Below are 26,903 nucleotides of genomic sequence, written 5' to 3' on the forward strand. Positions count from 1 at the left end.
TTACATAAATGAGCGTATGTGCTGTAACCCGGGTTGCTTTTCGGCGGGAAAATGCATGGCCAACTGCGCTGCCGGCCGCGTTTGTCTGGCGGGAAGTTGCATCGCCAACTGCGTTTGAGAAAAAAACAAAAAACCAAAAAATAATTTTTGAAGACGACAAGATACAAAGTCAATTTCTGTATGTGACCAACAGCAGGAGAAAGAGCAAGGCAACTAGCGGCGGGAGAAACAAATCGACTGGCACATCATCAGAATCTGGAAGTGAAGTCATCTTACTCCGATCCAGCGCCACGAAACGTTGGATTTTTCATCTTGAAGTGAAACATTTCGCTCAGTTAACGTTGTAAAACGAACGGAAAAATCAGCAATGGAATAAAGGGACTGGTTATTCTCAGAAGAGGCGAGTACATTCATGCAATTTTGTTGACAAAACTTTGCTAGTTTGCTGGTTTGCAAGATATTGTTTTCTTGTAGTTTTGACGCGCCGTTTAACTTAAGCTTAAGCTAATACTGCTAACTCAGAACAGTATTTTGAGCTCAGTTTTTCGGTCCATGTTGATTATTTTTTCCTTGGAGTTTTATTTTCTGATCTCGTCCAATTTTGCCGTCAAACAGCGGGAGAAAGAGCAAGGCGGATCGCGGCGGGAAAAACAAATTGATTCTTTTAGCAGCTTTTTGAGGCGGCACTTCATAAACAGCCGCCGAATCTTGAAGATAAATTATTTTACTCTAATCAGTGTCTAATCCGGCGCGGTGAAATGAAATTAACATTCGATGAATTTTTCCTCTTGAGGTGAAACTCAACGTTGTAAACGAACGAAAAAATCAGCAATCGACTAAAAGGACTGGTTATTCTCCAAAGAGGCGAGTATATTCATGTGATTTTGTTGACAAAACTTTTTCTTGTAGTGTTGACCCTGCAACTTGTTTAACCTCAGAGCAGCCTTTTAAGCTCATTTTTCGGTCCATGTTCGTTATTTCCCTTGGAGTTTTATTTTCTAATCTCATTCCATTTTGCTTCATTTAAAAAAAATTGATTCTGAGCTAAAATAGTCAGTCAAACAAACTTCTCCCAACATTGTATCGTTGGCATAAACTACTGACAAGTTTTTCTCGCATATATTTCTGACAATCTTGACAGAGAACAAACTAGAATACTTAAAACAGTAGGATATAACCGCAAAGATTAAGATGTGTGAGTAATTTTCACTGAAAGTGAAAGTCTTTTCAAAGAACGTTAAAAGCGAATATAAAATTAAAGTGTGATTCCATTTTCATCAAAACAAAGTTTACTGACGCAAAACATTCATTCGCTTGTTTTTTGTGAAATTTTCAAAGATCATTGCTTAGCTTATTTCTGTACTTATTGCTATGAATCATCACAGTGCTTTTTTCATTTATTACACAAAGATATATTTGAATTGTGTTTTTTGGTTAGTGTATCTATTTTTCTCTAAGGTTTATAGCGTACGGCCTTCTTGATAAGCAAAATTTACTACACAGTGACAGTGCCGGTAGCGCGCGTTGGCTGTTCACAAACAGTTTTGCCTCGATCATCTTAAAAACTAAAAACAATAATAAAAACAGAAAATATCATTTTGAGCCCTTTAAATTCCGCTTTTATAACACAGAGGGCAAAATGTTGCTAAAAATATCAAGGAACTTCGTAAAACAGTCAGTAAAACACGCATCGAAGGCGCAAGCAAACCAATGAACAAATTGTTTAATTTTTTCGTAGCGTACAAAACAAACAAAACCGACGAGAACTGTTCCCATTAAACACATATAATTAAGAGAGAATACAAGTTTAATTCAGGAGCAAACTAACAACGATAAATCAAATGTTAGGCATCAATTAATTGTTCACCTGCGATGTGAAGCTTCCTACCGCTTGGAAATCACACGAATATAGATCGATACTAAAATAGCAAACGATGGATCCAAAGAAGGAACTTGCGGAGTAATTTCTTCCTGCTCCTTCCTCCCATCAAAAGGACACTTTCATGCTCGGTTATCGTTCGTTGAAAGCACTTGGACGCCATGACTGATTTCAGTTTCTCAACCAAACAAAATAAAATCAATCCGATCCAAGTCTTTAGCTTTTGACACAAATAATCTTTTGCTGTTTCTTGTGAGAGACACCAAAGTTAACCTTTAGGAATTTCCCTCCTAGCTGCAGCACTTGATTTCCATCTATTTTTGGTACAAAGAACCCGGCTTAAAGAGTCGAACTTCGAAAGAACCTCAAAGAACTTGTTTTTTAGACACAAAATGCAGAAACCAACAAAATGTAAAACTGTCGTGCTCAGCCAATCAGGAGCGAGTATTTTCGCCGTTCGACCAATCAGGAGTAAGTAATTTGCTCTCGGTGAAAGGAAAATTACGAAAAACTGCCCTCTGTTACAACAAATCAGCACTCAGTAATTTTGCCCTCTGTTTTACATTGTTATTGTTGATGAGCAGTTAGCTGCATATGCATTAAAAATGTACTATATAACTGCAGAATTGATGAGGAACTCATAAGGTTATTACGTTCATACAATAAGCAGACTTCTATTGTGGAGCTCCGCTTTTAGGCTTGGCTAAATATATATATTATTTTGTTTGGGTGACATTTTCGGTTGAACTACATCACGTTTATCGCAAATACAAAGTGATGCCTTAGACTCTCAGCGAAATTTCTTTTATCGTTCACCTGTCATCAAAGACTGAAGTAACGTGCATGCTCACAACGACGCCTAAGTATACGCTCCCACAGCGTCTTGTTATTCAACACATTGTGACAATGCCCAAGTATGGTCATGGTGAACTCAATATACGTCGTCCGCACATAACAGATATCCTGCGATATACGTAGTTTGCGTGCGTCGGGGATCGAGAAAAATAGCAGAGCGTTTTCAAAAAGTGACGACCTCGCAAGAACACCAAACTATTTATAACGCTGTTTTATACTGAACATAAAGAAGACAACCAAGTTTGCTGTTAAAAATTTAATGGTTAGTGCAAAAACGTTTACTGCTTACCTTTCTGTTTATAATTAATATATTATAATTAATTAATTACACTTCAGCAAAAACGTTTGATATATTTTCCGCTAGACTTTTGGATTGTCCCTCATCCTAGGGCTCAGAAATTACAAACAGTACATGTATTTTCTTAGATTGGTTCTCGCAACCGTTAAAACAGATCTCGACTCGTCTTGAAGAGATGGAGAAAACCACCTGAGAAAATCCGAGCTCGCACTAGTGAAGTGTCTCGAGAAATTTTAGCTTTCTGGCAGACAAAAAGACGGAGTACAAAGCAATTATTCTCAAAAGCATCCGAGCCGCTTGAAAAACCGTTTAGTTTCATAAAAGATCTAGAGTTCTTGCAAGCAACAAGGTACTAGATGCGTTTGCCAAACCACAGAGGAAAGATCGTGAAATTGCTTGCGTAGTAAACAAAGAAACACTCACCCGAGAAATCGTTGAAAAGCTTTTCCAGTCTGTTCAGCTCGGCCCAGCTGACAGAACAAATCCTTCGCAGCTAGCTTTTGAGGCTAGAAATTTGTGGAAAATTTTGCCGGAGCGATTAGCGCACTAGACGAGTACTCAATATTTGAATTTGATGCAAAACCCTCTCGATTCATTCAAACTTGAACAAAGCTGCCACTTTCATTCATGCCGGTCGGCGCAAGGGAAAATGTTACAAGTTTCTTTTTTTGACAAATAAGGATCGCCTCCAGCTTTTCTGCTATAAACCTGTGCTTTGTTATCAATGTGTTGAATAATAAAACAATTATCCTGCTCAATCTTGCGGAATATCGCCTGAGTTTAGCCAACTCGGCCTACGGCCTCGTCGGCTAAGTATCAGGCGATATTCCGCGCGATTTCGCAGGATAATTGATAACTATAACCTACCCATTAATTTTCGCGCGATTTAAATTTATTGGCTACTTTACGTCACGTGGGGCAAATTCACATGACAGTTATCACGCAATAACCCCCGCTAGCGGAATATTCCCCAAGTGATATTCCCCAATTTCAAAAACTTCAAGGCGCGTCTAGTTTGCAATTAAAATTAATGTCAAGATGGGGGAACGGTTTGCTTTTGTGAGAAGAAGAGATAAACCTGCCGGTCGATAAAGCAGTACCAGAAAACAACATACGCTCTAAACTTTTTCGACGGTAAGCTGTTCGTAAACGAAATGTTGAAATACTCAAGCTCGTATTTGCGACACTTTCTCTTGGTTTGAACTCTGTTCAACAGTCCTTGAATTAAAAATGTAGCAAAACTGAAAAATATGAAAGATGAAAAGTTTTAGCCCATCTTATTTAAGAGTATTTATGATTTTTTTTCAGTCTGACGAAATGAGAAAGCCATCAACAAGCTATTAAACGAGTTAAATAAGCGGTCAGTGTAAAATGCAGACTGCAGACTGCAGACTGCAGACTGCAGGCTGCAGGTTTTTCAGACTGCAGACTCGGGGTGAAATGCAGACTGAACACTGTCAACACTGCAGACCAGGGGTAAAATGCAGACTAAATTAAATTAAATTTTGTTCGGTTGGGCAAGTGGTATCCCGAAAAGTAATCATTCATTTTAAACATTTTAAGCCAATTTACCGGCAGATTCCACAGATTCACTGGACAAGGAAGAGCCGGCCACATCGGTGGAACAAAGAAAAGAAGCCTCTGAGAAAAGACAGGGTCCAGAAGAGTTCAATAGGCCATTTTACAGTTGTGTGCTCAGTAACCTGGCCTTGGATTGGAAGCGAGGCCTTGGGGTGACCTTGTTTTAATACAAACCTCACTGCTATTCGTATGTAAATGCAAACTAGTTAGCATAAGAACAGTGTGATCTACATGTGAAAAGCAGTGAGGTTTGTATCAAAACAAGGTCAACCCCAGCGTCGCTTCCAATACAACTGTAAAGTGAGCTATTCGATCGTAGACCGCTGAGTTTATATTGCGTTACAATTGCGTTACACAAAATATTTACCGCGGGCCAAATTACTGTGGGCCCGGAAGTTATTCGAAGCTATTCGATCGTAGACCGCTGAATTTATATTGCGTTATAATTGCGTCACTCAAAATATTTACCGCGGGCCAAATTACTGTGGGCCCGGAAGTTGCGCCCGGGAGCTGGTGATTGCGGTTTGTGAAGTAAAAAAACAACATGGCGGACGAACGGGGGGCCGATCGAAAGGATATTTATGACAGTTTTATGGAAAAAAGGAAAGCAAAAAACGGTAAAATTGGATTCAGGAGTTCATTGTACAAAGCCATGATTGAATTGAACATGAGTACATGAGTCGTCGAGTGTTTTAACTTTAAAAAGATTGTCTTTATAATTTATTCTGCATTTTACCCCTGGTCTGCAGTGTTCAGTCTGCATTTTACCCCCAGTCTGCAGTCTGCAGTCTGCAGTCTGCATTTTACACGGACCGGTTAAATAAGCTCGAAGCTCCCTCACACGACGGTAAATATTACAGTTGTTATTCAACGAGAGTAATCTGTGCTGGCCTGGATAGGAATTTAAATGAAGAAAACATAAATTTCAGTTACATTACTGACAGAGTTCAAGCCGGTTAATGACGCTATCAATGCTCACCTGGTCGAGATCGCTCGCGAAGACAAAATCTCGTCCACGAAACATAAACCAGCCATGATACCCCGAGATGTCGAAATTCTCTACGAAGAGAAGCGGCTTGTCCTACTCTCGAGCAACAAGCTCAATGAATCCTCAGCGATAGTGAGCGACTTCGTTGCTGGCTCTATTCAATGTCAAGTTAGCAAAGAAAGCGCTCTGATGGAAATCCAGCAAAACAACCGCTGGCGACTGTAGGTTCAGCCTCGATTTCTTCATAGGTCGTTTTCGGCTTGTAAATTTCACAATTGTATTTTCAATATAAAGTGCTGCTCCAATCGAACACGAGATAAAGGAACAGAACGTGAGAACGGCAAAGCTCCGGCTGTTTCGTTGACGGCGGTTTACACTTTTTACGGAATGCGATACTCTACATGCAGTTTTTCGCTTTCAGTGATCTTCAGCTTGTTCTCGAGAACCTTATCCGCCACTTGAAACTTGCTCAGTTTTGTCTTTCACGGAATTAAACAAGTTTCCCTTCCTTCTAAATGTTTTACCTTTTCGGGTGTCAGTAAAACGCGGGGCCGGGGTCAGGGTCGGGGTCTCTTTTTTTATTAATTAATTTATTTTTTGTGTCTTTTTTATTTCTTTTCTTTTTCTTTAACCCAAACGCCGATTTGCATCAGCAGTCCATCATTTCTATATCTCACAGTTCGCATGGAAACCCATAAAGAAAATGAAATGCAGTGGAGCTCAATCGTCAGGGATATCACCGCAAACGATCCGCGTCACATTTCAGTCAAGACAGCCGAATATAGAAGCTGCACAAATTTCTTTTCTAGTTCAGCGCCAAGTTCGATATATCAGAAAACGACAAGAAAATTTTTTTTTACCTGAAACAATTTTTTTTTCCTTTTTGAATGCGTAAATCTCAGTGAAGAGTGATGAGTCTACGCGACATCCTCGCGCATTTTAGCCTTTTTAAATCTAGCTTACAGGAGTACATCAGGGGCACCCAACGGATCGTTTCGGTAAATTATCTGTTCGGAAGGCCCTTAATCCCCTACAATTTTCTAATGGGAATTTTCACTTCGAACTTTCGTGATATGGGAAATTTAAGGCCTAGTGTTTTCGGATTGACAAATATGTCGTTTCGGGCACCCGAAAAAAGGTCAGCTAAGATTTTCGGAAAGGAAATAAGACCTAAGATCTTTGGGAAATGGACAAAAATGCCCTAGTAGTTTCGAAAAGACTCAAGTTCCCCTAGAATGACCAAACAGATAAAAATATTATAGCGCAACCTAAAATGAACCTACAGAGTTTTAAAGGTACTCCAGATAGCCTAAAGTAGTGTTAACTCTCAAAGGATCTGAGAGAAAACTGTCGTTGGGTGCCCCTGGTACATGTATGTTTTTTTAGAGCTAAATTGGTTTTTAAAGGCCTGCGCTACTCCCAAGTATTTTTAGCGGGTTTGGAAGATTTGATAGAGCCTTGGATTTAACCATCGTATGCTCAACATCACAGGTCATTTGTGGGTCAAATAAGGATTAAAGCCTATAAAAAAAGTTAAGTCTCTAAACCTTCGGATAGGTCATCTCTGACAACACTCAATGCAGTCCCGTATTCTGGCGGACATTGGTTCCGTGAATTGACAACCTTTTATTCTTCCAGGAATCGAATTGAGGCAAAACGTACAGGGTACGAGTATTTTCCCTTGAACTAACAAATTCGTGAACTAGAATGTGCATGAACTTACTATGAACACCCCCGCCGCCTACCATGGTCGCGTTCGTTTGTTACAGTCAATCCATGTCAAACGTGACCAGTATTTCCGAGAATGAAATGAACATTCGAATTCCTCTTTGTAAGGGACCGATCGTTTATTACGTCCTAGGCCTTATTTTTTTATTTATTTTTTTTTTATTTTTATTTTTTTTATTGAAAACATTACTTACAAATACAAAATAAAGCATGCTAACTTACCAGATAAATATATACAAGGTAAGTTACAAGATAACGTTTAAAGCTTACCCTGGTTACATGCTGACTTTCAGATACTAACACATACACACATTTACATATAAATACACACTGCACGTGAAGTTTGAAACCAAAATTATTTACAAGTCTTTACACAGCATTCTTCACGAACAGAGGAACACGTGCATACAAATTACATAGGGGCCCAGGATTTAACAAATTGTTCTAATTTATTATTTGCTACTGCTAATGTTCGCATAACAGAGATTTTGTTTTTCAGGCGTAAAAGAAAGCTTTCAAAGTTTAAAATGCCATTGCAAACACTAGTGCTAAAAATGTGGTACTTGGCAATAACGAGGGCGTAATTGAGCGCTGACCAGTTGTTTGATTTTTGGTGCCAACCATACAGAATCACACTTTCAGAGAGTTTTATGTGTTCTTGGTATGTTTTGTGCCACCATCGCGTAAAGAGGTTCCAAAACGTGTAGGAAATGTTACAGGTAAACAGCATGTGCAACAATGATTGACTTTCGTAGCTGCATAGCGGGCAACTGTCACTGTCCTTTATACCAGCACGAAACAAACTGGACTGCGTAGGTAGGATGTTATGAATAATTTTGAATTGAAAGATTATAAGCTTTGGTTCATGCAAGATTCGGAAGGGGAGCATATAGACGTTTTGGATGTTTTCTTTGGTGAAGCCGTAATTTAAAATTTTACTCTCACCGGTTGGAATCAAATAGGATTTGCTAAGTAAAATCGAATATGCAATTTTAGTAGACGGAAGTGAGAGAGATTGTACCTTTGAAGAGACTGTGTTGCGGAGTTTTACTTTCCATATCTTTGGGATGGCTTGCAGTATACCGTAAAATGTAGTGAAGGGAACTTCAAGGTTAAGTTTTGCTTTGAGCTCAGTTAGTGATAGAAAATTTAAGTCTTCAGCTAGTAAATCTTTGATACAAATAATTCCTTTATTGACCCAGGAGTTGTAGAAAATTGGTTTTCCATCTACTAGGATGTCACGATTATTCCAGATTATTTGCTTCTCCGCTGATACTTCATGGTTTGTTACAAGTTTAAAGCTTTGCCAGTAACTCAAGATAGTACGGTAGAATTCGGGGAGGTTTTGTAAATCGAATAGTTTGATATCGTATTGGCACTTGATGAAAAACGTAAGACCGCCATACTGGTTTAGAGCGTATTCTGGGACTATTTTCCATGAAGCGTCACAATTTTCTATAATTCTTTTAACCCAGGCTATTTTTAGTGATCGTTCCATCATTTCAAAATCGACCATCCTTAAACCACCGCATTTTTTCTCAGCAATAATAGTTTTTCTTTTAATTTTAGCTGGTTTGTTATCCCAGATGAAGTTAAAAATAATTTTGTTGATTTTTTCTATAAGACCTTTCGGTATAGACAATAAGGAAGCACTGTAAATTAGTTTCGATAAGCGTAATGTTTTAACAATATTTATTTTGCCAATTAAGGTGAGCTTTCTTTGTTTCCAGTTGTTCAGGGTTTTTTCCAATGTGGTTATCTTCTCCTCAAAGTTAAGTACATTCGCGCGTTCAAGATCATAGGAGAAGTAAACTCCAAGGGCGAGAACAGGCTCATGTGGCCATTTAAATCCGAAAGGTTTTTCTGTGCGGTTTTTCCAGGCACCCAACCACATGGCTTCGGTTTTTTCTGTGTTAATTTGCAATCCGCTGACTTGTTTGAATTCGTCTAAAAGTTTCAGTAGTCTTAGAATTGAGTCGCAATCACTCACCAGTACTGTGGTGTCGTCTGCATATTGTGTAATTTTTATTTCTTTTTGGTCTACATTGATGCCTAGGCCTTATTACCTTGTACGAAAAGTGAGGGGGGTAAAATTTTAAGGGTACCAAGTAAATGTATTTAGCAATCTTTCTTCTCATCAATCATAGAGTTGGTAAAATCGACTAGATACTTCTCCATATCGCTACTATTCTTCAGAGCGACAAATATCTTGCACGTAATAGGTTGAGTAATGACATAGACAGGCAAACCGTGTATTTCATCGAGCAGTTTAACTCTAAAGGGTTGTTTATCTGGGAAAAAATTGACTAAAAAACGAATAGAGATGGTAGGCTTCTTCAAAATCTTTATATCCACATCCTTGATCCACATCCATACATCAAATGCTCCTGTACTGCTCTCAAACCCCGAGCTGCTTTGACCTTCTGTGTACCTTCTTTTGACGACTGAAGAATAGACTCCAGCAATAACAAAACATCGTTATTATCAAGACATTGAAGAGATATTCTAAGGTACGTTCCCTTACTTGAATTTCGCCTAACTTCTGATTGTTTCTTTTGCCAGTTCAGATTCAGAGAGCTAGCGATTTCCGCATGTAACCAAGCGTTGTGCCCAAGAACTTCTCAACAATTCAATCACCAGGCCAACCATGGGGGGGGGGGGGGGGGGGGTGGGCTAAAATTTTCAAACTGTCATTGCAGTGGAGGGTAAAACGTTTGTTTGAAAGATATTTTTTTCTGGGGGGGGGGGGGGGGGTAAAATCCTTTCTTTTCTGTCACACGGTTGTTAGCTATTCGCGACGGCTTTCACATATTTTGTTTTGATATAATATTTTGAGCATGTGTGTTGATTTGGAAAGAACAATGAAAGAGTATTATAAGGACAAACATAAGAAAATGGTGTGGAAAGCTGGGAGACAAGCTCAACCTTTCTTTTTAAACAGGAAGTTCCGGTATAAAAGGTTCTCACCTTCAGTTATCAATCAACCATCAGCAGCGTAAACAACTGACAAACAACATGTGCCTTTTTCTTCGGCTTTTACTGATAAAATCGGCTTAGTTTTCAGAATAGCCCTTGTTAAACATATTAGAACTTGATACCTTATATTGGTGTAATGATATTATAATATTTTGAGGCATATTTTTCAGAGGACTTTTAAGTCAACAACCTGCCACGACTGAACATTTATAATTATCTCACTACGGCGAACCTCACGGAATGCCATTGCTCTTTTTTTTTTTTCGGGGATTACAACGAAGGAAAACCAAACAATCGTGTCAGTCTCCTTTCCTTTTTTTGTTTTGTCAATAGAACTTTGTGGAGTTACGTCCTGGCCATTGGGCTGTTTTTGGTCCGGGTGTAGCCTAACAATAATTTTGCATCATTCACAAATACCTCTCACTGTTACACCAGAGTATCCCCCCTCCCTTCCCCGGGCTCCATCTATTGCTTCATTGCAATTTTCTCCAGTCAAACAATTTGCTCGAAACAGCCAAAGTTAACCTTTGATCTGTTTTCTTGCAAATCAATACTCTGATTGGCAATATAGTGCATATTTTCTTTCCTGTTTTTTGCCCATCCATAATTTCTAATTACCCTTTAACTTGTGCGAGCGAGAATTATTTTACACCTAAACTCTTTTTCAACTGAGCTCATTACATATGTACTGGCTTCATTTCAGTGAAGCATGCCCATCTCTGGCTTTTACTGACAGGCTGAACGCATCAGTCATGCTGCATTAAAGATCACTTAATCATAGCTGTATTTATTTTAATGTTTAACATTGAACTTCTCCTAACATTACCTTATATGTACCACGTACGTATTGACTGTTACGGCATAAGTACATGCATGTAGATTATCAACCACACAGATCAAAAGAATGATGATAATAGTCAATAACCACATTCATTCTGACAACCAAAATAGATTGATTCTTCGAATTATGAAAATTAAATTATACATCGCTTAATAATAATAATAATAATAATAATAATAATAATAATAATAATAATAATAATAATTACATGAAAATAATCCTGAGATCAGTCCACAAACAACCTGCCCTTTCAGCGAATCACAGACGTGCCTTTCTAAAATTGCCCTCCAAAATTGCCTGCGTAATAACTTGTCTCAAAAACGGTAAGTTCTGCGCGACGCTACCAAACTAAAACAAAGAGGAAGTTCACTTGTCAAACAAGAGTACAAGTTCGAAATTCTTTAGATTCCCTATGCCGGTTTATAAATATAAGTCACTTACGTTTGCACTCGACCCCGTCGCCTTCAAATCCCAGTTTACAAGAACAGTTGTAAGATCCAACAGTGTTGACACACTCGGCTTCCTCGTGACATTTGTGATCATCCTTAGTGCATTCATCGATATCTGCCAAAGAAAGACGCGTCTTAGTAAAACCAGGAAATCTTTAAAAAAATCTTTACTGATTCTTAAAAGAATCATTAAAAACTTATCAACTTAATATGAATACATTATACTTCATTAACATACCGTCACAGTTACTGATACCGTCCCCAGTGAAACCACTTGGACACGTGCAACGAAATGAACCATCACTGTTATGACAGTCTGCTTTATGGTGGCAGTTGTTGGTTGCGCTGCTTGAACATTCATCGATATCTACGCAAAATAAATTACACTTATTAAACTTTTGTGCTCCTCATATATAAGGGGCACCCAACGTATCGTTTCGGTGAATTATCTCTTCCCCTAGAATTTTCTAGAGGGAATTTTCACCACGAACTTTCGTGATATGGGAAATTTAAGGCCTAGTGTTTTCGGATTGATAAAAATGTTTTTTCGGGTACCGAAAAAAGGTCAGCTAAGATTTTCGGAAAGGAAATAAGATCTAAGGTTTTCGGGAAATGGACAAAAATGCTTTAATGGCTAATTTCGAAAAGACTCAAGTTTCCCTAGAATGACCGAACCGATAAAGATATTATAGCGCAACCTAAAATGAACCTATAGAGCTTGAAAGCCACTCCAGATCGCCTAAAATAACGTTTCAAAGGATCTGAGGGAAAATTGTCGTTGAGTGCCCCTGATATATGCTGTAGCTTTCTGGATTAAAAACTATTGTACAGTCTAACATTTCGTTTAATATGACTTATTAATATTACTTAATAAGTTTTTGTGCTCCTCATATATACTGTAGCTTTTCTGGATTAAAAACTAACATTATACGTTTAATACGTCTAACATTACGTTGAATATTAGGTACACATTTGCCTTTAGGTAAAAGGAATGACAATCAAGGAGAGGCTACTTCTTAAATATAGCTGTGGTCACACTACAAGCTTTTACCATGGGGATATAGATCTACCGAAGGAAAATTTTCCTGAATTCACCTGAGGTAAATTTATCCTATGTTTCACTTTTCCAAGGTGAAAATGTCACACTTGGTTAAAAATTACAAAAGATTCAAATTGGCGAATGTGCTAGGACTTGTTATAGTGTTAGACGTGTTTGCGTCGGCTACGTAAGGTGTATGTCGCGCGAAAAGATAGCTATTGTGGTAAATTGGTTAAGGCGGCTTTTCTTCGGGATTCAGGTTGTCGAAGGAACAAAAATAAATATTTTGATCAGGCAAAGATCATAAAAGATTACGAATAAAAAAAGGAAATCATAGAATATTCGTAAAATGTAGGATGCAAAACTGAATTATACTTTATACATAATAGCTGTACATCGCGCCATGGTAAGCCGCAAGTGGATAAATGCACTTTTGCCTTACTTCACGTGGATTAAAAATAGTTTCACCACATGATATAATTCCAGATCTGTCAGCAATATACTTGCTGACAAGCGCCGATTGGTTTGTTTGCATGCGATTTCATGATCCCCATTCTGTTGCTTTGGGGTAACTGTCAAGTGTTGTTTAGCTAATGTAAGGGTATGTTATCGACTTTGATTTTAGAATACAGTTGTTATTTCCTTTCGAAAGTTTTGATGGATATTTCAAAGATTAGAGTTAATTTTAATGGTTGAGCTGTGGACAGGTTTGGCTATTTCCTTAACCTCGGCTTGGTCCTCCACGAAGATTGAAATCAAGGAAAAACACTTTAAAAGGATTTTATCAGCCTGATTGGTTTCCCTTTCTATCTATTTTTTAGAACAGTTGTGATGTTCTTTCTTGTTAGAGTATTTTGGCAAAACCAATTCTTATCTCCGGCTGGGACCATCTGGCCTTGGTTGAATTACAGTTGTAAACTGTTTACAGCACACTATAAAGTAAGGCGTGATTTGAGTGATGAAGTATTGTGTAGAATAGTCGTCAAGAATAAAGAAGAACTACAAAGATTCCTGGTGCCTCTCTGTTGTGTCAAGCGAGTGTCTTACACAAGGGCAAACCGTTTGTTCTTGATGGATCACAGCTCCATCAGCTAAAATTTTCCCGACGTAATTTCTCTCGGAAAAAAATCGGTCGCTTTGTAAAATTTAAGTTTTCCGTGCGTTTCCCACGGACAAATGTCTGTAGTGTGACCATAGCTTATGCCTCTTGCAAATAATTGTAGAATTTATTCTTCATTATAATTTGAGAATAATTCACCGCTTACGAACGTAATATTAATGCATTATACTTCATTATCATACCGTCGCAGTTGCTGATGCCGTCCCCAGTGAAACCACTTTGACACGTGCAGCGAAATGAACCGTCATTGTTATGGCAGTCTGCTTTCTGGTGGCAGTTGTTGGATGCACTACTTGAACATTCATTGATATCTGCGTGGAAAGAATGACGCTTAGGCCTTTGTACTCCTTTCATATACTGTACCAAGTCTTACGGCGTCTTATCTCATCAGACTTAATATTAGGAAAGGAATTAATGTTATCTAGTCTTCAGAAAATCAAATATAAATTTAGTTTTTGCGACACGTGCGCTTCCAAAACTTAGCTCTTTGGCTGATATCCACTAGCGTAAACCTCACCTTGGTCACAGTTTTTTCCAGTTCTTCCTCCTCGGCAGTCACAGATATAGTCATTTTTGTCGTACAGTGGACGACATGTTCCTCCATGTATGCATGGAAAGCTCTCACAGGGACTCTGAGAAAAGTAACGATGAAAACCTTGTTGAACTATCATCAGAAAACCCTTCGTGTTTAATTTGTGGGAAGTTTTTCGTTTCCGGCTTTTTATTATTATACCGTATTCTGTAATGGTATGATTGCTTTAAAAAAAATAAAGGGAAAGTACGTCATTAATCGGATGAGTTTAACATATCGAGTTTCACCTTATATGCCGCGTAAAATTCTGCTTATTTTAACGCTAATTAAATTTGCGTTGGTTTCTGATTGCTCAGATTCTTTCCATAAAGCTTTCGGTAGTATCACCAGAAGCTCTATGGAAGAAATCTGGACATAAAATGAGTGGACAGACTTTACTCTTATTCTGTTTGTGAGTTAGCTAACGCGAAGGCCTTTAATTAATTACAAAGTAAATTTAACTATAAGCAAACACTATGGAACCCTTAATGTTATTTATGTTGCGACATGATGTGCACGTGATAACATGTTGAGGTCATCAGTGCTGCGTACCAAGATTGCGTAAAGTCTAACCAATGAGGTGTTAGGGTGGTTCCGACTAGGTTTATAGTTGAGATTCTTTGTGAAAAGCGTTCTTCCTTTCCTTGCCATCAGAGTGTTCATATCAACAGATCTCACATTTTGTGCAGCGAGTTGTGTATCTGACTAGCATGGTATTTGAAAGCGGCCCATGGGTCTTGAAATCACCGATTAACAAACTTTTTGGTATCGCTGTAGGAAGTCTTACTTTAAGCTTACATGCAATTTTGCACAAATTACTTTAATGTTTAATATTTATGTTGTTGCTGTTGTTGTTGTTGTTGTTGTTGTTGTTGTTGTTGTTGGTCTTTTGTGTGTGTGTGTGTGTGTGTGTGTGTGTGTGTGTGTGTGTGTGTGTGTGTGTTTTTATTCTCCAAAGCTATGAATGTGGCTAGATAAAATTTAATAATGTTTTTTATTATTTGAAACAAGTATGTGGAAAAGCATTAAATATTTGAAGGAAGACTTGTTCTTGTCAACCAATTCATAATTTGTCTTTACCACACTTTTCTTTTACTGGGAGTAATTGCTGAAGTATTGATCTTTTTTCACCTAAAAATATCAATTTGAGTTCAAAAAGGAATGCCCCTTTGAAAACTAAGGAAGTAAGCATTCAGAGCCAAGCGGGAAATGGGTGTAAATTTCAACAGTTTACAACGAAACAGTATCAAGGGCGCAAAAGCTCCTATTGACTTGATATTACGCATTTATTAACCAGACATCTAAAGCTTTAACAGCGGCTGTCCGTAAAAATCAAACATTTCGCGGCAAGGGTGGAACATTCGATTTCTTTCATATTTTAAAGTTAGATAGGCTAGGATATAACTGAAATCACTGTATAGTTTTTTCGGTGAAATATCCTTTCTTTTCAAAGGAAAATGCAATTAACAAAAATCCGTTAAAATCGTCATTTGAGGCGCTAAATTATTACACGGGTTTGAGAGGCTCGCATGCCAAGACAAATCATTCTACCGCCTTTGAAAATTCCAATCTCTAAATATCTGTTGGAATGATTTTGGGAGATATTGCGTTGTCCTTTGTATACGAAATAATTTAATTTCGAAGGCATACATACAATTCACTGCAGTAAAAGTACTTCGTGAATAAAATTAATTTTCACCATGTGCGAAACAATGTCAATACCTACTGATGAAGATCACTACATCCTTTACCTACGACTCTGACTGGTTCGGAAAGCGTGGCATTTCCTGGCAAGGATATATTCACGTCATCCAGTCGTGCAGTTAGGGCAGTATCTCTGTGATATCAATTATACAGGATGTGCTTCGCTCTGTCAAAGCCGATTGTCCAAACGTTACGAAGGCCTATTTTCGGCAGTACAACGCTGGATGCTATCATTCGTCCGCAATGATCCTTGCCAGTTTCGTGCCCCGTAAGTTCGAATTCTACAGGAGTCCAAATCAGACGCATTGATTTCAGTGATCCACAGGGCGGCAAGGGATTTGCAGATCGCTTGCGGGCCCATGTAAGACTCACGTGCGCAGTTTCATCAATGAAGGCCATGATGTCACGAATGTCACTCAATTAAAAGACGCTGTTGTCTCGCATGGAGGAATTGATGGCGTCCGCGTAGCGTGTCTGGATGTAATTACAACAGCATCACTAGTCAGCGAAACAGCGAAAATCCAAAATGCCAGTAAACTCAACAACTTTGAGTTTACAGAAGGTGGTATCAAAGGCATGGAAGGCATATGACATTGGCAGAGGAAAAGAAATCAAGGCCGATTCCTTGATAACAGGTAACGTTCAGTCTTGAAGTTTTTGTTGTTGTTGTTGTTGCTTGCATTTGAGACCCTCGACTATTTTAAAATTCTAAGAAAACCCCGAAGTAATCGGAAAGATCAACTCAAAACTAACGAGAGCAACGGAAAATATAGCACTACACAAAGTTCTTTTGAAGCTAAAACACAATGCACTGAATTTATTCGTTTACCCATCGTTTTGACACTTATAAATTTCCCTACTTACAGAATCCGAAAACAGGTGGTTAGAATCTACATTTTTTCCGGGGAAATTCAAGTCTCTCGGCCATAAAGACAAAAAGCATGTTGGCGACGACGAGTCTCCCAAAACAAAAGAGAGTTCCAGTGACATTCAGAAGAGTCAGACTAACCATGGTGTACACACTTGCCCAAAGAGTGGATCATTAAAAGGGTTTTCTGGAGACATTCGGCATTGACGAAACATCTATCCTCTGAGAAATGCATACGGTCCCTGGAAAAACACACTCATGAATCTTGGCAAGCTTGGCTTTCAGCAGGTTTTAGAAGAGGGCGTTGGCGTTGTGCCAACCCCAAGAACCAGCAGTGTTGTAAGCAAACGGTCCAGAGAACGTTTAGCAGAGGGATGGGCGTTGCGACCAGCTAAGAAGGTGTATCGTTTTAGTGAAAAACGGAAGGCCTACCTCACTGCTAAATTCATCATTGGTCAGTCCACTGGGCGGAAAGTCGACTCATATTTCTCCCGCCTTAAGCGACAACTCGCCAACAGACCCATGAAGTCGACCTTGCAGCTATTGAAGAAAAAATAAACTTTTCTGCGGCCAGAGACGAAGTGATGGCTACTCTCACCCTACAGCATCCAATAATTTTTGACCAATTGGCAATACAACATCTGTGCCATGGAGAAGAATACACAATGAAGAGCTAGAGGGTTTCGTTCGCGCAGGTGATTTGCCAAGTCCTCAATATCGACATCCCCAATTTACCAGATCGCCGTAAAGCTCAATACCTGAAGTTGCTTAAAGAAGCCCTCAATGCTTGCAGTTGCCAAAGCCAAGAAATTGACTACTGAAAATGTGACTCTAGAAAGTCCTTTCCCTTAAAATAGAGAAGGAGACCCCCCTTTTCACTTCTACCAATCTGTAGGTCATTTCTGTAAATAACATTTTATGTCAGTAAAGAAAAATAAGTGGAGATCTTAGCCTCGGTTTTCGCCGCTCACTCGGCTTCGATCTTGTCCTTCCCCGTGAAGAGACTTTCGAGGGCCAGAGCGCGGGCTCACTTCCTAAACGGCTGCTGGTAATTGAGCCTACAAAAATCTCAAATACTTCAGTTGTAAGGGACGGACCATGGCAAAAGTTATGGGGGGTGGAGAATTTTAGAGCAGCATGAATTTTTTCCTCAACATTTTCCTTGCATGAGCTCTTTTAGGCCAATGCGGGAGTACTTTTAAGGCTAATCGGCGTGCGGGAATTTTTTTCATAAGATAATAACATACATACAAAAATTTCTGCAATCTAATTGGCGGAGAGCGTCTTAATTTATCCTAAATGCAGTACAGAAATGTGAAATTGAGTGCAGAAAGTTGAAATTAGTTCCACAAAGGTGAAATTAAAATGATTGACAGGTACGCAAATTTGCAAATCGCCTGTATCGAAACAAAATGGCGAACAGGTTCGAAGAGAGTAACAGCATTTTAATTCGAAGTTTAAAGGAAAATGCAAGGAAACTTAACAAAGCAGCAACAACAGGCTAAAAGTTTGGAGGTCTTGGACAGCACAAACGGTTACGACTGACCAAAATATTGAAAACTATAAACCGGAGGCACGCAACAAAATTATTGAGTATTTCCGTACGTAAAAAAGACGGGAAAGACTATACGAGCATGGCAGTCTTCGCACTGTACTCAATTGAACGTTACCTAAGAAGGCAAGGTTACGAATACTCCACAATTAGAAACCGAGAGTAAAAAAGTTCAAAGCAAGTTCTTGGTGATAAAGCTCGGCTACTGCGACAACAAGGTAAGCTTAAAGTCAAGCAGCCGAAGTCTGACAAACAACTAATTAAATGAGCTGTGGAAAAGCAAAAGGCTTTGATCTAAAATGACCTAAAATGACCTAAAATGATCTAAAATGACCTAAAATGACCTAAAATGACCTAAAATGATCTAAAATGACCTAAAATGATCTAAAATAAATCTGAAATATTCTTAAATGATCTAAATGAAGTGAAACCAAGATAAAATTACAGAATTACAGAACTGAGTGCTTCCCAAAGTAAAGGCTGATACCAGGAAGCTGCTGTGAACTACCAGAAAGACAGAAGAAGACTCGTAAGCCAAGTTGAGTAAACAAACCGCACTAGAGCGAATCTTTTTTTTTTTGGTCGGTCTGGAAGACCCAAAAATATCGGCACTGACCAATGTTTTCGGGTTCGTTTTCCGGTCGCACATTAAAAGCCACACGACAAGGCTAAATACTTGTGTAAACACTGATAAACTGTTTTGTAAACAATGTAAAGGCATATCTGTGCATCAATAGGCTTTATCACGGTTTTCGGTATTTTTTTCCCGCGAACTATTTTTAGTAGCAGTTCACGGCTGGTTCGCTATGTAGACAAATGTATGAAAAATTCAAAACACGACTAGACGCTTTCTGGCACAGCTACGTCCCTCCAATTTTTTTCTTAATCCTCTTTCTAGTACCAAAAGTTTCCAATTCATGAATTTTTCAGAAGCGATGTTTTATTAAAATTATTTGACATCGGATTTCCATACAAACACTGTTTTTTCAAGCCTGTTTGCCTACTCGTCAAAATGGCGTCGAAAACCGTGATGAGGCCTATTTCCTTAAATAAACACGCAGTTAACAAGTCAAGGGTAGCGCATGAATGAAATATAACTTTATGCCAGTTCCATATAAAAAAGCGGCATCAGTCAAAACCGCGTTGCTGGGCGAAACATAGAACTTCGCTTCGTACCAATCAAAACCGCGTTCCTGGAGAAAAACTAGGCACTTCGTACCAATCAAAACCACGTTGCTGAGCGAAACTTGGAACTTCGCACCAATCAAAACCACGTTGCTGGGGAAAAACTAGACACGTTGCATCAATCAAAGCCGCGGTTGTGATACAGTAATTATCGGGAATTCCCCTGAAGAAGTCTCCGGTAGAGACGAAACGCGTCGGAAATAAACTACAAGAAGTCTTCTGTTGTGCTGCTCACTAGTCTTTGTTATAAAATTAAAGAAATAAAATCATTTAAGATCGTTTTAGGTCATTTTAGATCATTTTAGATTTATTTTAGATCATTTTAGGTCATTTTAGGTCATTTTAGATCATTTTAGGTCATTCCTTGTTTTAGTAACTACGCATGTTCGGCTTGGACGAAAACAAACGTTGATTCACTGAGAACCAGACTAAAACACGCCACTCTGGACTGTTTGCAAAGCCCCGGCTCCTGAAATCCAGTCAGTTCGAAAACATGCCGTGGACGATGATTGACTTCAGACTTCTTTTAACATTGGCTTAAAATTTTGCTTTGTGATTTGAAAACTTGCTCTTTTTAGAGAGATGGTATTTTTAGCATGTTTTCCTTACGCATGAACATGTATGTCAATCAAACTTGTCAATTTTGAAACCAATCAAAGACATGTAGGCGGAGCATTAGCTGACGGACAAGAAATAAACAAAAGCTCATTTGAAATTTTTGTATGTATATTATTAACAAGTAACAAATGATTTTTCTCGTGCAATTTGGAATAAATAAGCACTTGTAAAATTTAAAAAGACCAAAAATTGCATTCGCCCCGCGGGCTTGTGCAATTTTTTTTTAGCCTTTTAAAATTTTACTCGTGCCTATTTATTTCAAATTGCACTCGGAATCATGTGATTACCTCTACAAATAAAATATATGTATATGTTTTGTACTTCTCTCCCACCCCAGAACCTTTCTAATCGACTGTCCCTGAAGCTAATAAAAATTGCGCAGTACGTGGCAGAAAATTTACAAGCTTATAGGTTCAGATTTTCTCCTCGATTTGCATAATTATGTTGTCCCTTGTTAATTGCATTCCACGTTCTTGTTAGGGTCTGTCGGATTATGCTCATAAAATAGAGTATTATGCTTTCGGGCGTCACCCGTGAAAGCAGGGTATTACGCTCAAAATTATGCTCGGCTGGAGGTATAATGCTCAAATTATGCTGGACTAAAATGACACTTCCACCCAACCCCCCATAGGACCGTACCTATTATTAAACATTCCTAGTCTTTCTAAATTATCTGATTCTGCCATGATGTACATGTACAAGCCTGGAAGCCTGGCATAAAGAGGTAGCCAGGCCTTCGATTATACCAAAATGCACTGGGTACGAGTCTAAGGTATCCAGTTCCTAAAATATTCCCGCTCTTATGAACTTTTTACATTCTAGCTGGAGTTGCTGACAAAACTTGCAAACACTTTTCACAGTTTTCCGAAACAACAGCATTATGCACGGCGGCTTGGGGGGCTCAAGTTAAAATTTTATTACTCGTAATCATTTTAATTTTCAGAGCTGAAATGTCAGGTGTAATTAATAAAATAACAGTTCCTTTGTTTAGTGTAGTATTCTCTTCAATTTGTGACACACCAGGATCGACTTTTGCGGTTGAAGTTGGGCGCTATTTTGACTGCCAAATCAGGGTGCACACAATAAAAGCCAGAAACTATATTTATTTATTACAGTAGTTATTTTGCAAAACCTTTTTTATGCTGTCTTAAAGCTTTGGATGTTTGCTTAATACATGATTCCTAAAATATTCCCGCTCTTATGAACTTTGTACATTCTAGCTGGAGTTGCTGACAAAATTTGCAAACATTTTTCACAGTTTTCCGAAACAACAGCATTTTGCTGCAAAATACATTAGTATTATGCCAACATTATGCCTGATGCTCTAGATATAGCATTATGCTCAAAATTATGCCGGCATAATCCGACAGACACTAGTTCTTGTCGCGCATGGCGGCTTCGGGGGCTCAAGTTAAAATTTTATTACTCGTAATCATTTTAATTTTCAGAGCTGAAATGTCAGGTGTAATTAATAAAATAACAGTTTCTTTGTTTAGTATAGTATTCTCTTCAATTTGTGACACACCAGGATCGACTTTTGCGGTTGAAGTTGGGCGCTATTTTGACTGCCAAAACAACACAGGGTGCACACAATAAAAGCCAGAAACTATATTATTACAGTAGTTATTTTGCAAAACCTTTTTTATGCTGTCTTAAGGCTTTGGATGTTTGCTAAATACATGATTAATATTAAGTCAATATGAGCTTTTGCGCGCTTGTACTGTTTGGATGAAAATTGTTGAAATTTGCACCCATTTCCGGAAAAAAATGTAGTTTTAGCGAAAATTCTCAAAATATAAAGCGCTTGGCGATTTCTTAATATCATTCCTTGAAATAGTTCACCCACAGGGATGTTTGGGTGGTATCGGCCAAAATTTTAATATTTAGAACTAATTTGAGATCCTCGATATTTTCCGACATTGGCCTCTTATTAAGGGTTCATCAATAATAATGTTTTCATGCATGAAAATTAATTCAAAACAGCAGGTTTTCAGATTTAAGAAGATCCGCACTTTTAATTACAAAATGTAATATTGTTGCGGTAAATTTAATCTTTTTGTGTAATTTGTTGCTTTTCGTCTTATTTTGATCCCTTTTTGGATCAATGTTGGTGGTTTTCTGAGGTTTGGGGTAAATTTCCAAGATTGCGGACCCAAGATGGTGTAATTAATTCCCGTGCTATGAGACGTCTAGTATTACTTCCATTTGCGGACCTCAAATGAAACATCTTTGGACGCACTATCTACCCTCCAATTCTTATTGCCAAAGCTTGTATATTTGCGAAGTTGTGAAGGGGTGTATTTATTGGATGTGTGTGTGTGTGTGTGTGTGTGTGTGTGTGGGGAGGTTCCACGCCACAGAATACATGCCAGGTTCTGTGAACATTTTAAAAGAAGATTAATTAACGGAAACAAATTTTAGTATGGCTAACATCCCAAAGGTATTTTTATACTAAGGGTAAAACTTTTGACTAATTAGAGGATATTCTTAAGAAAGGTTACGATCTAATCTACCAACCGTCACGGTGTAGTGATGGAAATTGTGGCTTGACACAAAACTTTGGGAATGATTGTACTTGTCTGTTGCAAGGAGATGACAAACATGGCGGTTGGTGTTGATGTTAGGTAGAATGGCAATGTTGAAGGAGAAACATGCTGTGTTGCTGATGCAATCAAAGGCACACTCGTTGTAGTCTTCCACATTGGAAGTGTCCAAGACATGGGAAACTTCTAACTTGTGGTTTAAGACTGCCTTGAAGTTTCCGTAATGAAGATGTTGATATTCACCCCTTTGAATCTGTCGAAGAAAAACGAGAAGAAAAAATTTTAGATATTATTGTGGTCCTCAGCGAACAATCGTCCTTCAGACATCATGAGCAAAAATAGCCATTAGTCTCATATTGGCCATGAAGTCGATTGAGAGAAGGTACGAGTCAAGATCTGGTGAATTTAGGTACAATTAATAGCTGAGATAAGCCTGTACACTAACCAGAGTTTCCAATTGAATAGTTTAAACCAGTTGCCATTAATTCGATCCTCCATTTCTTTAAATGTACAGGTAAACGAATTTAAATGATGATAACTCAAAGATCATTTTTAAAAATCGCGAATTACACACGTACAACTTTAGGGTGATGACTCTAAATATTTTAGCTTTTTCCATTTCTCGTCATCATGAACGCGGTCTGAAAAAAGAATCGTACGACGGTATGTGTCTAGTATGCAGCATGGTCATATGTGATTTGACAGCGTTTGAAAACCTATTTTTAAAATAAGTCTGGCGAAAAGGACTGACCTGTGCGTACTGTTGAGCAAACGTGGCAAACCCAAGAGCGACCAAAAGGGCTGTTACCGTAAGACGCATGTTTATCCTTTGGAGGTTGTTTACCAGAAGCGTTCTGAGAGAAAGATCTTCCTCGATGCGTTTAAAACAACAGGAAAACTAAACAGGTGGCAATAAATGTTTGATGACTAATGATGCAAATTCCGTTATCAATTACTTGATTGTTGTTTATTATGGAAACCAAACGACAAAAAAGGAATAACGAAAGAAGGCTAATAAAACAAAACGAAGAGCTAGTGGTCAATAGTCAATTTCCTTTTTTTTGAAATAAATAGTTTTTTTAGAACTGATTCATCCTCTAATATTTTTTGTGGTTATTTTGATACAGCTTTCCACTGCATGACCAACAACTAATAAAACCATAATAATTTCACTTTTCGACCGTAGCGTCATAATTCCTAACCAGGGGCCAGTTCCTGGAAGGAGGAATAAATTATACCAGGTATAACAGTTATTCCAGGGATAAATCTGCTATTCTAGGAATAACTATACCAGGAATAAAAATAGGTTCCCGGAAGCACTATTTATTCTTGGAATAGCTATTCCAGGGATAAGCTTGCTATTCTAGGAGTAAATCGTCCAGCAAAGGTGATTCCCACATGACAAACAGGTTTGGCGGGAAATTGAGTGCAACGCGCGCGGGCTGCCTGTGGATAAAGCACTGTGAAAGGAGTGAAGGACGATATTTTTCTGTATCTGTGTAAACATGGATCAGGAAGAGGAAACCGGAAACAGTGCCAAAAAAAAAAAAGGAAACCAAATTTTACTACCAGAGAGTTGACAATAATTACAGAAAACGTGAAGGCAAATAAAGGCATCTTGCAAAGCAAGTTTACCGACAATGTTACTAACAAAACCAAAACTGAAACATGGAAAGCCATTACAGAGAAGGTTAATGCCGTTGGTGTAGCCAACACAGCCATCTACGAAGTAAGACGTAAATGGCAAGGGCTCTTCAGTACGGCCAAGAAGGAGTTCAGCCAACAAAAAAAAAAAAAAATTCTTTGTGTCAGATCGGTGGAGAAAGATGAAGTCTCCCTCTATAGCATTGCAGCTTTAATATTAAAACACGAAGGGAAACCTTCAAATGTTTTAATAAAGCTTTTAAATTTTTTTTTAGATAAAGCCCATGTAGAAAGCTAATTTATTGGTAGAAAACCGTGTCACTAGTAGAACTAGTGAAGATAACTGAACCATTCAGACATATGGGAAGGGACAGACAGACGGAAAGAGGAGTGAACATAAGGCCGAAACCACTAAGGTCAATGAAAGACTAACCGAATAATCAGACAAATACCTCATGTATACCAGCCAAATTGAACAAACCACACAACCGAAAGCCAACTCAGCCCCATAATCGAAAATTAGCATAAGAAACCAATTCGTGCACGGTTGTAATTAGTTTCAAAAAGGGGCTATTACTGTGTACATATTTATTAAAATTTTTTAGACCTCTGTCCATATAGATGACGGTTAGTGTCTGTCAAACATCTCTCCAATCACCATAATTCAAATTATCTTTAAAAAGTAACGAAATAGACTATAAACCCTATCTAGAATTAAGACTTTCCTACTGAAAAGTTTTCGCAGTGGAACACATGAGAACGTTGTCTAGTTATCGAGTTTTCCGGGAACCCTATTTGTATGTCTGTTCATGAAACACTGAAACAGCTGCTCTATTAATATCATCAGACTCTAAGAAACGTTTTGGATTTGAGAACTAAGACGCCATTTTAGTTTTTATAATTTCTAACCAAATTGATTTTTAACTTATCAGCGTTTTATTTTTCCATTTCTCTTTTAAAAAAGGTTATTTCTGGAGAGATTTTTATGCTACTGCTTTAATTGATAACATTACGTTTAAGAAGCTACGACGGCGAAGGCAAAGGGAATGCGCAGTGCCATTATTTTAGCACGTTAAACCCATTGTTTGTGACGTTTATTAATAATGATAATAATAAACATCACAAAACAATAGGTTTAACGAGCTAAAATAATGGCTCTGCACGATAGTTATCCTGTTGTCATTTGCAAAGCAACAGCTCCGTAAACGACAAATGAAAACTTTTTTGCACAACACGAGCACAACACGGCGAATTTTTGTATTTTTTTTGTGAATGTAAACACCGTTTTCACCAAACCAGCTTCTATGGCTACATTCATCAATTTGAGCGAGTTGGAATAATCGTGGAGTAACTCATGTTAAGTCACGTTTACTTTGTTGCGCGACCAAATGAAGAAGCAATGACGATTATCAAGGTGCTTTCGGGCCTTTCATTACATGAAGAGTTAATCTATTACAATTTATCGAAGAAGATACACGCAAAAAAACAAAAAAAGACATATCTGGGTTTAATGTTTTAACTTAATTTTTTTGGTAATCAATTATAATAATTATTATTATTATTATTATTATTATTATTATTATTATTATTATTGTTATTATTATTATTATTTAAGAGAGGAGAAGATAATTTTTATTTAAGATAATTATTATTTAAGAGAAGAGAATAGAGAACTGTCAAGCAGGGTTTCCCTAGGCTCATCAGCTATAGATACTTTATTATTAGATTGTACATATAAATTTTTATTTTTTAATTTATAGACAGTTGTTTATATCTGCTCTGTTGAAAACCACCAGACCACCAAGAAGTCTTTTTTAACTATAGCTTTACCAAAACTTGTATTTAAATTTGTATTTAATTTTTCGATGAGAAGAGTTTAATAAAATTTTCAATAACTTTTAAAAAAATAAAAAATTATTATAATGGCAGTAAAAACTTCTGGATGCCCAGATATCCTAAACAATGATTGGTCGGCCATCCGTAGCCAGTCAATGCAACGACCAAAGTCTTTGCAATTAAAATCCCAACTCCTAATCATAAAGATCCTAGTAATTAAATTCTAAAACTATTTACTATCCATAAAATCTTCAATCTATTATTATTATTATCATCATCATTATTATTATCATTATTATTATTATTATTATTATTATTATTATTATTATTATTATTATTATTATCTTCATCATTATTTTTATTTTTTTATCCTGTGTACTAAACGGGTGGTACAACTGTTCCCCAGTCTCCCCAATTGTAACTTTTCTAGAAAAAAGCCGGATTCGTGATCGTTTTCAGTATAACACATTCAACATGAATGCCATAAATTTCATTCCATGCTAATATTACGAGCAACTTCTTTGGTTATAAATACATTATTTCCAGTGTGGGACGAATAGAACCCTGACTTAATTTGTTTGTGTGCTGTTTGTATCGCTATTTTTCCAACTCTACGTAAATAGTCAAT

General features: G+C 37.8%; 1 protein-coding gene across 1 annotated transcript; it reads right to left on the reverse strand.

The window, feature by feature from the left end:
• Positions 1-11,579: 11,579 nt before the first annotated feature.
• Positions 11,580-23,628, reverse strand: LOC146469799 (uncharacterized). The gene is made up of 6 exons (XM_085122831.1): positions 23,547-23,628; positions 22,770-23,048; positions 14,272-14,386; positions 13,937-14,065; positions 11,834-11,962; positions 11,580-11,710 (listed from the first exon to the last, which is right to left on the reverse strand). The coding sequence occupies exons 1-6, from the start codon at positions 23,613-23,615 to the stop codon at positions 11,580-11,582; spliced, it is 852 nt and encodes a 283-aa protein (XP_084978957.1). The 5' UTR covers positions 23,616-23,628.
• Positions 23,629-26,903: the final 3,275 nt, after the last annotated feature.

This window comes from Pavona decussata, unplaced genomic scaffold (assembly GCF_977016875.1).
Source record: "Pavona decussata unplaced genomic scaffold, jaPavDecu1.1 SCAFFOLD_118, whole genome shotgun sequence".
In the NCBI taxonomy this organism is placed as follows: domain Eukaryota; kingdom Metazoa; phylum Cnidaria; class Anthozoa; order Scleractinia; family Agariciidae; genus Pavona; species Pavona decussata.